A 13,317-nucleotide genomic window follows, 5' to 3' on the forward strand; every position below is an offset into this window, starting at 1 on the left:
ACAGATTCATTAAACACAATTCAGAAACTGTAGGAACAAGTTCAGATAAAAACCTGTAAACGTATGTCCACATTTAGCCACTTGCTCTCCTCCAGTGATGAGATGTTTATATGTCAGAAGTTCCTCCTGTTTGGGGGCTAAATACAGACATAACTTTACGATAACAAGAGTTTGATGGTGGACATTCTCAAAGGCTGTTTTTTGGTGGTTTGTATCTTTATTTACAGGAAGCCAATTTCAAATTTTCTACATAAAGAATTTTACCTTTCCTGACATATCTTGCCTTTCTTTGCTTCAGACTAGCCTTTTTGAAAAGTCACCACATTGTCACTCAGAATATTACAGGGTTTGGATTGAATGTAGATCAGTAAATTTAAGGTCAATGAAAGCAAAGCAGTGTGGTAAAACTTACACAAATGCCTGTTCATGCAGGGCCTGCTTTTGTCCTCAATATGCCTAAAACAAAATGCTGTAATCTGCTTCTGTGCTCCATAATGGGATAATGTTTGGATCCAAACACATGAAAAATTTATCTCAAACTGGAACTTAAGATGCCTTAGGAACAAAAAAGACTGTGTTTATTCTCCAGCCCAACAAATTCTTTACCAAACCAGGGTGGACAAGAATCTAAATATCTAAATTCCTAAAAGAAAAGAATAGTATTTAATGGCATGACTAGAAAGACCGGGTTCTGCTGGGTTCTGAATGTCGTAGTGGGACTGAGATGTTGATGTTCCTTAACTTGTCACAACACACGTGAAAAATAAATGTTTTGAACAACAGAATGTCAAGTAGAAAGAAAACAAATGTTTGAAGGTGACTTGCATAACCTTACAATAACAAAATTATTGGACCACAAAGCTGATTTACACTAACTAGCTCTTCCATTAATCTTTGTCTCAGTAAAATGAAGTAATGTATGAACTCTTAAATGTAAGTAAGAATTTTGTGTCTCTGATTTAGTATATTTGAGAGATTCTTTCACATATTACATCGTTGTGAGTAATAAAAGCTATCACAGTACATTAGACAAGGGGTATTTGTTCAGGCCAGAAGTTCAGTGACTAAGAAGATATCATTAATTTATTTTTCTGAGCCTACTGGCTGCCATCTTAAGGGAACTGATTTGTGACAGAAATGTCATAGAGTCATACAAGATGTTGCAGACCAAAGCTAAACCTGACTCAGTGCTTTCTTCAATAACCTCAAGCTCTGGTGTTTAGAAATGAAAGGTGTGCTGTGGTACACAAAAGTGAAAAACTGAACAATTTTGTAAGAGATTTAATGTGTCTGATAAGACCTCCAATAAAACAGTGGGATAAATGGCACCTTCACTCACCTTAAATTTCAGGTAATCACAAGGACTAAATTTAAACAAGGTGAGAGACTTCACAGAAATACATGCCAGGCCATTTTATAAGACATGTTCAAACATAAGGATCATTTATCTTTTATAGTAGAACCTCAGGGCAAATGATAATTAGTATTTACTGGTTACTGTTAAAGAAAAGAGTGCATTACATTTACTTTGAATGATACAGTTTGTGATAATTAGCCAACATCCAAAGCAGTTGAACTTTTCTTATAGTATAATGCATGGATAACATAGTGGCTTATGAAATAAAAGTTGAAGTCCTATAAAGTAGTTGAAGGGGCTGCATTTTTGTTGTCTGTTTGCACTGTGCCTGGCAGAATGGGAGCTGTCTCATAATGCGTTTTTTTAACTGCCATGGTAACACAGGTAAGGATAGTCCACTTTCAGCCCTACAGGGATTTGTTATTTATATGCATGTATGATGTATGAACCTTCTCTCAGTGTCTTTTTAGGGCTGGAAAAAAAACAGGGATCCCTTCAAAAAACATTAGTTCTTTTGAGCTAAAATCCAGATTGAAAAGCTTCTATGAGAACACCTTGAACTGGGCAAAAGTATCACAGATATTTGAATGGAAGCTAAAATTTGTAATGAAGTCCTGAAAACCTTAATATTTCAAATTGGATTGTATGCCAAAACCAAACAGAATCTAGTGGTAAGTGGGAAAAAGATGAAAATGAAAACCCGTTATTCATGGAAGAGCAGAATATTTCTGTTCAGACTGAGTTTTCTGTGTGGTCAAGCACAGACTTCAGTCCCTGTAGCCAATGAAATACAAAATGAATATTTAACAAATATAAGTAAAAGCAAGTAGTTAAAAAAAAAAAAGTAAGAGATCCATTCTACACTGTACAAATGACTCTAAATTAGCTTGCACAGAGAACTGATAACTTTGAACTTGTCTTTATGTTAGAGCTATGTTATCATTTGGAAGTTGCTTAAATTAAAATTAAATTAAAATTCCTTTCAATACAATTCCTTTCAGGTGTGAAGGAGCACTTTGTATAATACTATGAAAGCATTCCCTTCTCTCACTGTGGGGTTGATATAAGAAATGTAAACAGTCATTTAATATTAATACTGGAATGAGATTCAAATTCAAACTTCATCAGAAAGTGACTGAAAACACATTTAAGCAGAAGACAATTTTGATTATAGCATTTGTATTTTAAACAGGGATATTTGTCTTGGCTTACAGTGATTGTTTCTCCAGATATTATCAGGTTTGCTATATAATAATGAAAACCATCTTCTTTCCCTCTCTAAGACTGTTGCAGAACATACTAACTTCTTTAATTTCTTTTATTGCCAAGCAAGCTCCAAGTATAACTCAAACAAATGCCACTCAGTGTACAAGCAAAAAACATACAGTTTAATGTAAATAAATGTCTTTTTCTTAAAGCAACATTGGGAAATATCTGAAATGCAGCTAGTGTAAATTTAGTTTATTCTTTCTTTCTACTCATGCATTTCACTATATGTTGATCCAAGTGTATGAGCAGCTCCGCTGATTTCAAAGAAACTACTCATACACTTAAAATTTGGCTTATGTGTTCATTTAGGTTAAAGCTTAGACTGTAAGACACTTTCAGTAAAGATATTTTGAAGATTTAATGACTTTCTTGATATCTCTTTAGTTCAAGCTCAATCATGTTTTATACAAGAGCTTTGTGTCTACCTGGAGAGGCATTCCTTTCCACATAGATCAGAGACAGAGCAACATAATTGCATGGTCTTGGGCTCACCTTTCCACCACCTCACTTTTTTGTCAAGGCACTTCCCCTTACAGTAGGGGTCATTTGAGGATTGCAGTAGACTTGCTAACAAATGTTGTGAACAAGCTTCAGTGATATGGGCAATTGGATGTTCTTGGTACCTGAAGTCCAATTGTTGATTTTCTTGAATTTCAGTGATGAAATTAGAAGCTGAAATGACATGTCCAATTACACTCCCTATTCCTTTTTTTACACCCGGTATGGAATTGGAAACTAAAGAAAGGGAAAACAAAATCTTAAATGAGTCTTAGTTATACATGCTGCTTCTGGGAAGAGATCAGATGTTTGGTATAACTTATAGAAGACTTACAACTGACTGTCTAAAGATAAAAAAGCAGCTCAAACTCTATGTTTTGCTACAAAGAGATATGTAAAAGACTAAACTTTAAATTTAAACCTCCTTCATCTCTTTTTTACAAACTACATTTTTGTGTCCCATCACAGTGTCCAGAAGCAAAACTGCAGATCTGACCTCATGAGCGTGGAGTTCAACTGACCACGAGTATGCTAAAATATTACCGGAAGTGGGTTTAATATAATCAGCTTCAATTCATTGCATGGCATGTATGAAACAAAATTAAGTACCTACTTTCTCACAGAGGGGGAAAGAAGAAGAATTGTGTATAACACCTTTGCTTCCCTCTGTTGTTTTGTCTTGGAAGAAAGTGGGATTGTGGCTGTGGTATCTGAAGCATGACTATTTTGAAAACAAAAAATGAAATAAAGCCTTTTTCCACCTTCTCTGCTGTTGGAAAATGCACCATCTTCTTGAACTTGGAAAGGTATTTGATGCCTTTTATTTCCTCAGTTCCAACACAAATGTGATGAAAAAAATGATTTAAGACTTTGAAGTGAAGAGAGATTTCAAAAATCATGAGAGGGTTTTTTTATTCATGTTGTGATTTTTGTAATATGCCACTGCATCTCTGCATGGTAATGTGGGAACTAGGTACAGACTGTGTTGTTTGGGGTACTTTTAATTCCATTTACAGCAACTTTCCCAGAAATTTTCCCTTACAACAGAGGCCTGAAGACTGTCATGATTTTGCACAATTTGCATTGCTCCCAGAACTGAATAAAACCACCCATGTGAGAAACTGCACTTTCTACAACTGGACTTGAGTTGCATAACTTTAACTGAAAATACAACGAAGACAATAAAGCCTTGTTAGCTGTATTAATGAATACAAGAGGTTTCAACCACCTAGTATTTAGTCTTGCTGCTGTGCAGAAATAAGCCTCCCTCTTGCTTCTGTGCTGCCTGCATCCCACCTCCTGCCCATCCACTCAGCAGTGATCCAGAGATTGCGGATTTCTACCAGAGATTACTGATGTATTGTGAGGAATGGATCAAAGGCAAGGTGTTGGTTTTGCTTGATCTGGTAATGTGCTCACTTCACAATCAGGAAATACAATGAACTACTTGGCAGCGTATTAATCCTCCTGGAAAATTCCCTTAAAGTAATCAGCCCTCCAGCTCAGGAGATGGAAGTTCCAGCTCTGAGGTTTTTTGGGTGAAATATCTGGAAAATGAGTTTATACTTGTTAGTAGGAAGAACTTGTTAGGGGGAAATAAAAAAAATCTTTACCCAACATCTGATTACTGAGCAGCCTCAGCTGTAGTCAGGCGACCACTAATGCACCTAAAAATACAGCTGGATTTATAATGCAGCTAGCTGCAGCTCACTGTGTGGGATATGTGAAGGAATGTCCTGTAATAACTGCTGTGATGGGTCCTGGGGCCCACTGCTCTTTTATCAGGGCATGAGCAGACACAGACAAACTCTATACCCAGTGCTTTTTCATTTGGTACTTGGAAATACATTGGAAAATGCTTACAATATTCTCTATAAGTGGTACTGTTGGCAACACCACTCTCCTTGCAAGTTGTGAGGTTTTTCTTTTGACAGTCTAATATAAATACAGTAGCTTTGGTTTGGGGTGAAAGCTTAAGCTCCCTTTAAATAAATAAATAAATAAATAAATAAGAAGCCACAGATATGTCCTTGGCACAGTGAAAAGAAAAGGTGCCAGGCCATTTGGGAGGGAAGCACTGCCACAGGGTGTGAAGGAGAGCTTCTCTAGCTCACCCCCCTGAGCCATCAATGCCAGCATGAAGCCTGTGGGGATCCCCTTCGCATGAAGGGGGCACCAACGCACAACCAGGCTGTGCTCTGGGGACACAGGACCGCATCCATACCCTCGGTTCAGGTGTCTGAGGGGTCAGAAAAGGCCCCTCATCATTAGTGAGGAGGACAAGACACACCCCAGAGGGTAGCTGGGGTCTAGGACAAATTTTTCCTGATGTACAGCTCGCCTGCTTTCACCCATGTTTATGCATCTGGGCCAGAGAGGTTATTCATCATCCTGAAAGGTCGGTACTGGCCATGTATGGTCGGTACTGGCCATGGGTCTTGTTTCTAAAAGTTGTAGAGTTACAACTGTATATAAAGACAGTTGTATTTTACATAAAAAGCAGGCTAAGCAGTCATTCCCCAAGACAAACTAGCTAACATGGCTTTAGAGGAGCTTTTGTTTCCCAAAGATCCTACTTCCACCGGCTGTTCCAGCAGGCCGTCTTGCTGCAAAACTATTACAGTTTGCCATTGGCAGTCTGGGTACCCCGAAGAGTTTCTGGCTTGCCTTAATTGAACAGAAGAAACTAATTTAAATTTTTAAAGATATAATTAGTTTGACTTCCTCTACCAGGAATTCTGTAATTGATACTATGAATAAATTATGGAATGCAATTGCGAAGGTTCTTAATTACAAAGCTTTTTAGCTGCACAGCGTCTGTGCTGTTGAGTGATGGATGTTTTGTCCTCCAAAGCAGAGCATGATCCTTGTCAGAGAACATATCTGCATGCCACAAGCTGGAAGTGAGGGACTGAACTGAGCACACAGATCCTGACTGAGCGCTTGCTGGGACAAGTATTACTCAGCTTATCTGTGTAGAATGCAAATACAAAGGGGAGCAACTGGTCCAGGCGAGTCCAAAAGCCAGAAGGGGTTTTAACTTAGTGATTGCAATTAGTTTAAGCCCTCTGCAATATGCTTTATTTTCCATGTGTCTGAATTAATTTTCAGCTTTTGTCATGCTTCCCAGCTGCAGTGTGAGTTTTTTTCCTCTCTGAACAAATTATTCACTAAGAAATAATTCAGCCACTTCTGTCCCCTTTTTCTCATTTATAAACCAAATTTTGCTTTCAAGCATTTCATTAAGCACAAATGACATAGCATACTTGCCCTGAACTTACAGAGAAAACTTCAGAATATGGTGGGATTTAATAGTTACTTGGGGTAAAAATTAAGTAAGAATTCTTTAATGAAATGTAATCTTTTTAAATAAAAACCTCTTTGATCTGAATAACAATATAGACCTTTAAACATCTCATTTAGTTAAAAATCAGTGAAATCTCATGCATTAGCTGCCTCCAGGGAATGTATAATAGCTGTGTTTTCCCATTTCTCACTGAGACGAAGCTACCTTTTCACAGACTTCACTTCCCATTCAGCAGACTTTATTTCTTAATCCCTTATAAAATTACCTCTTTATGTACTTCCTAGACTCAATAGCTACATCAACACTACTGAAATAAAGACGCCTGAGGCTATTTAATGTCCTTACGGCAAAGCATCCTGGCTCATCTTGTATCCGCATACCTCAGCTCCCTTCCTCCCCAAAACTGAGTGGCTGCCCCCAAACTGCCCTCCCAGGAAGGCAGCACCTCCTGCAGGGCCAGCCTCCTGCCAGGATGGAGGTGGGTGCAGGAAGGCTGGGCCAGTGCTGGAAAACATGCCCCAACTTCAGCTCATTTACTAATAATGGGGATGCAGCCACTGAGTGTGAAAAAAGGGGGGGAAGGATGGGAGGATAGAAGGACAGAAGGGAGGAAGAAAGGATGGAAGGAAAATATCTGTTTCCCAGACTCTCAGTGAATGTTGTAATTAATGTTAGTCACTCTTCTGAATGCCCTGGAGTTGGTGGTTTTGGCCCTTTCTACATAAGTTTTTGTTTTTTTACAAGTCAGAAATTTCCTAACAGTCTGCCTGCCCAAATGCACCACTGAGCTTCCTGCAGCTGCTGGTATTTGTTGGCTTCACCATTTCCAAGGCCTGTGAGCCACAGTGCTGGCCCTTCCCCCTACCTGGCCAGACACCGCAAGAAATCACTGTAGGTGTCGGGTACTCACTGATTCATGCTTCAAAGCACCAAAGAGCAGCCAGACCTAGAAAACCCATCCAAACAATGTACAGGAGCAACTGGTTTCTCATGGTACGTAACCACAAAATTTTTCTTTGACTTTTTTATTTAGGTTATATGTATATACACTTTTTTCATTGTAAAAATACAAGGAAGTTCTTTTATTAGAAACTAGCATTAAGCTGCAGGTGAGATTGTGTATAAACCAGTCATTAAACAACAAAAATGATACATTTCCATATAATTATCACAAGGATAAATATTACATCCTCAGGAAATCCAGACTAAGATTAAACTTCAAGGAAATCTGAACAGAAGTAGACAGTTGAACAACTTTTGCTTTGCCTTGGAGCGCTTGGGTGAAAAATGCCTTCAATGCTTTCGGTACACTAGTTGGGATTCAAACTCACTCTTGTCCTAATCACAGTAGAGCATACACTGCATGGCAGCAAAATCAAGTGGCATTAAAATGAAAGCTGAAAACAAGTTATTTTTGAATATTAGATGCAAGTGGTCTCAAGGGTGGAGCATTATCAATATATATAATTCCTTTACTGTGTAAGAAACAAGTAGCATTAGTGAACTAAGAAGTGTTGGGGACCTCTTTTTGAAATAAATTTTATTTTAGGAGGACTACTGGAATTACTGGGAAAAACTGGAGAGAAGAGAGGGAAGGTGATTGCTTCCAAATGGTAACTTACTCTTCATTGTGCACTACTCACACTGGGGATGGATATTTTCCATCAGTTTATCTATTTTGACAAATTACAGTTATATGTGAGGGAGCTGCTGCATTAGGAGGACTTTTGGCTGGAAAGTCTTACAAAACAGATGACCGAATCAGACTCAGTCCTCTGGAGAGATCAAAACCATGGTGAATTCCTTGCTGCTTCATCTTCTCAAATCACATTAGATTCCACTGTGTTTCAGGAGTTTTTAATTATTTCATATTATTTCACTAGTGATAAAGTGTGCAAAATATTATGAAAAAATTTGCAATACTTGAATATATATTTTTTTTTCCCCTTCAATTTTCTGGGCTATGCTTTGGAAGTTAGGTTGTATTTTGTCTGTTGCTTGGACATATGATTATATCAAGCTGCCTTTAAAGTAGAAAGAATTTGGTACCTTTCCCTCTTGCAGCTGTTTAAGAATTTCATTGCATTATTTACAGATTCGTTTCAAAATTTTTCAGAAGATGTTTTATACTTCCACTTTCAAGGAAATATTATGCTAACAGGTTTAGGCAGTGATTAAAATATGGCACATGAGCAAGCTGGCCATCTTTCAAGGCTGTCACACAACTTTAGCTCTACTGTTCATACTGAAATCAGAAAAAGACTTTGGGAATTAATTCTCATACGTTTCATCTTCTGGCATTAAATGTTTGGCTGCTGTTATTAACAAAAAAAGAAGGGGGGGGGGGTGAATGATGCACTGTATTCTTCAAACTCCTGTGACTGGCTGAGAAAGGTTTCATAACACAACATTAACATAGCAAACTGGTTATCCAGGCACCCACGATTATGCTGCACCACTGGTATATGAGCATGGTACAAAATGTATGTACCACGAGGAAGAAGTAATGATTTTGTCAGTGTGGACTGTGGGACTCTTCTGCTTATTTCATGAAGGCTTGTGGTATATCACTATTCACTCCTGTGCTACTTGGCAAGGGGTAGCTGTGCATGTTGCAGCAGTTATTTGGGAAAGGTTGGATGTAATCGTTACTGGCACTTTGTTCTGTGGTCTTTCTGTTCCAGATTGAGTTATTCAGCTGGGACATTAGAAGGTTGTTGAAAGCTTTTGTCATAGTTGGATGTTATCCACCCATCCCTGAAAGCTGTTGTGCAGAGTCTGGTAAGTGCACAAGTTAGTGGCCTGTAAAGATAAGGGAGGAAATAAAGAAAAACAAGGCCTATCAGCAGCCCATTAACTCTGATTTTTGTGGATATGCAGCTTCCCTATGAATATGTATTAGAAGCAGGAGATAGACATGCCAGGGTCAAAGGCAGTAGCAGTAACCTGATGTCTCAGAGCCTTGGATGCTTCCTTATCTCACTCTTCCCCTCCCTCAAAATACGGTACTGCTGAAAAGGGGTTTCGTCTTCACATCCTGCCCTTTCTCAAGCCTGTCCTTTCTCAAGAAAAAAAAATGGGTTGCCTTTTTCCCAAAGGCAGACAAATCATAGCTCTGCCTTTCCCCCAGCAATACTACCTGGACAGCATATCAATGTGCAGTGAGTTCCCCAAGTCTGCAACTAAATCCATGCCCTCCATGCCTGATCTTTGCCTTTGCCTTTTTCCAGAGACGTAGGTAGAGAGGGATGCTCTCAAGAATAAGCTTGGCAGAAGGGAGCTGTGTCCTGGAGCCCTGCCTGCAGCCCATCTTGTTGGTCTGACAAACCAGAAGTAAATAGATTTTAGGAGAATTCCCCAGCAAAGTACTTACAGCCTTGAAATGCTAAGATCAGCCTTACACATATTCCTCCTTGCCTAATTAATTAAATAATGGAGACTTCACTGTGGGGTGATCTTGAGGAGTTGCAGTATTGGCAATACTGCAAATGAAGCATTGGTAGTTCTTGTCCAGGCCTAGGCCTGCTTTTCAGCACAATAGCAATTTAGTAATTAATTCCAAAGGATGTTAACTGAGTTGTAATTGTATTTGACTCCTTTCACAGATAGATAAGGCCTAGATTCTCACACAGCATCATTACACATTAATCTTCTCATAGAAAAATCAGCTTAATGTGCTCCTGCTTCTTTGTCACATCAGCTGTGCCTTCTCCGCTGTGTAAACATTATTTGCCAGCCAGGCTGGGCACTGTATCAGGGAAGAGAATACGAAAAACAGCAAAGTAAAAATGTCTATTTTTTTAGTCAGCCCCAGGAAAAGAAAAAAGAAATCATTCTACGTGTCAAGCCACTGAGAAAGCAGAGTGGTGGGCAGCGGAGAAAGGCAAAGGTAACATGGCTGAGGGTTGCCATGTCACCACACATTTCACAGCCTCCAAATTTCCAAACTACATAACTGAACAACTATTATCTGCATGGAAATTTTGGTAAGTGTACCACCAGTATCACATTGCTAGTTTTACAGACCCACCATAACACACTGTTATATAAGAGCGGAGATAACAGATGCGGCATTTGGGGAATGACATGTTTAATCTGTTTTCTTCATCGCTTCCTCCCTTGCCACCCACTTTCAAAAGTTTTCGGTTTTTCAGTCCCAAGCAGTGCCATATACTGTGTGTGTATATATATATTATATATTACTATATATAAAAATCTATACTTTATATACATGTGTGTATATATATATATATGTATATATAATCTGTGTATATTTTCCATAAATGTGACCCATGCTGCTGGGCTTTCTGCCAGATCCAAAATGTCTGATGCCTCCATGACTTATGCAGAAATCCTGGACCATGGTGGAGCATGAGTGGGAGCCCACTTGCTCAGCCCAGCCTCTTGCTGCATGTATGAGCACACAGTGCTGGTAGTTAGCAAGGTCTTGGGTGCCTCCAAGGACATTTCTTGCAGAAGAATGGGATTTTTATCATCTTTATTAAATCAGATACTTAAATTCTTCCAAAATCTCAATATGGACAGAATCTAGGCATGTTGGATCTTTCCAGGGATAGAGCACAGGATGCCCTCTGAGTTAGCTGACAACAGATCAGGAGTAAAATTCAGGCTCTGCTCCACAGAGTGCTTATCTCAGCTACAACAAATGTGTGCTATGCACTAAGGGAGGCAAACTGGGAGTGGAGGAGAAAAAATTGAAAGTGGTCACACAGGTATGGCATGTGTTACAATTTATCTATCCTAGAAGGATTAAAATTCTATGTAAATTATTCCTATGTAAATTATTCCAACGAAGACTTCGTTGACTCTAAATAACTTTTTAAGCTGTAACATCCCCATGTTAAGACTAGCAGAGAGAGTCTGACTTGTCAAAAGTCATGGATAATCAGAAGCAATTAATAGTTTCAGATCATTTGATTCTCAGACCCATGCTTATCTAGCAGGCTTTCTCCTTGATGTTTGTGAAAGTTACAAATTGATTTTTTCTACTGTTGGTTTATACTTTCTTTCTGGGATTGCATTTCTGGTCCCCTTTTATGAGGTGTTTTATTATAGGCTTTCTTTGTGCATCCTCTCCATCACCCAAACTGTATTTGATGTGGCTGTGGATATTGGATGCCCTTGATATCCTATCTGACTGTGGCTACTTCAGACGATCCTCTTGTCATCAGACAAACTTTTCTATCCACATAAACTAGATCATAAGGAGCAGGAAAAAAAATGTTTAGACTAGAAAGGAAAATTATTCTTGCTCTGATCAGAGTGAGAAATTGCCCTGAAACTATAGGAATTTCCTGTTGCTAAAATATTGTGTAGGTCCTAAAAACTTTGCAGGCAGTAGTTTCTCCTCTGGGCAGCTAGAAAGGTCAACGTGCCTTGGGGTAGGATGTAAGATTGCAGTGTTTAAGAGTTCATCTAGTCAGGAAATTATGGCTGTAAAGTTACATAGCCCTGTCACTTATCATTACACAGCTCATTAAATCTCAGCTAATTGCAGCTTCACCCTAGTATCCAGGTCTTAATGTTTCTCTGCCTAATTAGCACACTAAAATCTGAAAATCCAAATGATTTTCCTTATTTCAGTCATTTCTTGTACAGAAAGAAATGGTGTGCAGAGGTTGAACTTATTGTAAGGGGAAAAATTGCACCTTAGTTATTCAATCTGTTTGTTCCATTGTTGAAGATGTAAATGTTTCTTCACAGAATTGACAGGAAATGTAGAGCAAATTCTGTTTGTTTTGTTTTGTTTTATTTTTTTACTGCAAGACACTCCAGTCTGTGTATGAAAGTTGCTTCTTTTTCATTTATCTTTTATTGTATTTCTCTCATTTCTTCTGTCCCTTCCCATAAACAACTCTCTGAAGAATTATCTATACATTATTTATCACAATTTAGTTATCATGTGATTTGTTGGGAAAAGTCATGTCTCTTTTAAAACCAAAGAAATATTTCCTAAGCAAAATCACAAGAAAAAAAAGAAAAAAAAAAAGACCATTTAGCAGTTATTTGCTATAAACAATATATCCTTACATTTCATTAGAACTCTCAAAATAAATGTTCTTGTCCAAAAAGTTATGCTTCCAATGTCTAACTTAGAAGGCATGCTGGAATACATCACTTGTTTTATTGAAATGTAAATAACATCTAATTCTCAGACGCTTTTAATGAAGTCGTGTATTTTTCTATTATGAAAAAGTAAAGCAAAATTCATAACTTAGAATCATTCATATTTTCACATGATTTTACTTCAGGAGCGATCCATAAGTCAGAGTTGTAACAGAGTGCTTTCTTCTCCAGAAAGGGTCATTGAAAATGGAGATAACATACAGTGGGCTTAGTTTTATCCTGATTAGAACTATTGACTTTGACTTTGCAGTTAAAAAAAAAAAATGGATCTCTTTCAGGTGTGTATAAGAAAGGATGAAAATACAGCTTTTTTTTTTTCTTATTTTTCCAGAACTGTATATTTCAATTGAGTGTTTATTTATTTATTTATTTATTAAATATAAAATCTTGAAAGTAATACACATATTTGGTATGCAAGTTTTCTTAAGAATTTATGCAGCAGTGGGAACAATCAATCATAATTTGCATTTAGATCACCAAAATAAATTAAAAAGTCTTGTTTTTTTTTCACCAACATTTTTTTCGTCAACATTATTTCATCTTGATCTGCAAGATTTGGTGTATTTTTAAACGAACATCCTTATTTAAACCTCATGTTCGAGCTACATTCTTGCTATAGGATTTTCTAAACAGAGATGAAATTTTTAGTAAGTCAGTTAACACATTAGCTGTTTCTTCTGTTTTCACTAGGTTTTCCTATATTGCTAACATTGATTAATTCTGTTAATTATATTGCACT

The 13,317-nt window shown here is 37.8% G+C and overlaps 1 protein-coding gene across 2 annotated transcripts in view; it reads left to right on the forward strand.

Moving 5' to 3' along the window:
• LOC310895102 (uncharacterized protein) overlaps positions 1-13,317 on the forward strand; it is a 40,660-nt gene that overhangs the window by 13,578 nt on the left and 13,765 nt on the right. The window contains exons 2-5 of one of the 2 annotated variants that reach the window (XR_014580460.1): positions 3,593-7,424; positions 7,981-8,044; positions 9,116-9,212; positions 10,236-10,417. Coding sequence is in view for 1 of the 2 variants with exons in the window: in XM_083825939.1 (XP_083682065.1) it covers positions 7,348-7,424; positions 7,981-8,044; positions 9,116-9,212; positions 10,240-10,417 (416 nt within the window). In the remaining variant the exon portion in view is untranslated. The remainder of the gene's footprint in view (positions 1-3,592; positions 7,425-7,980; positions 8,045-9,115; positions 9,213-10,235; positions 10,418-13,317) is intronic. The other variant, XM_083825939.1, reaches the window with a different exon arrangement.

The sequence above is a fragment of the Anser anser genome (genome assembly GCF_964211835.1).
Source record: "Anser anser genome assembly, chromosome: 2".
Classification (NCBI taxonomy): Eukaryota; Metazoa; Chordata; class Aves; order Anseriformes; family Anatidae; genus Anser; species Anser anser.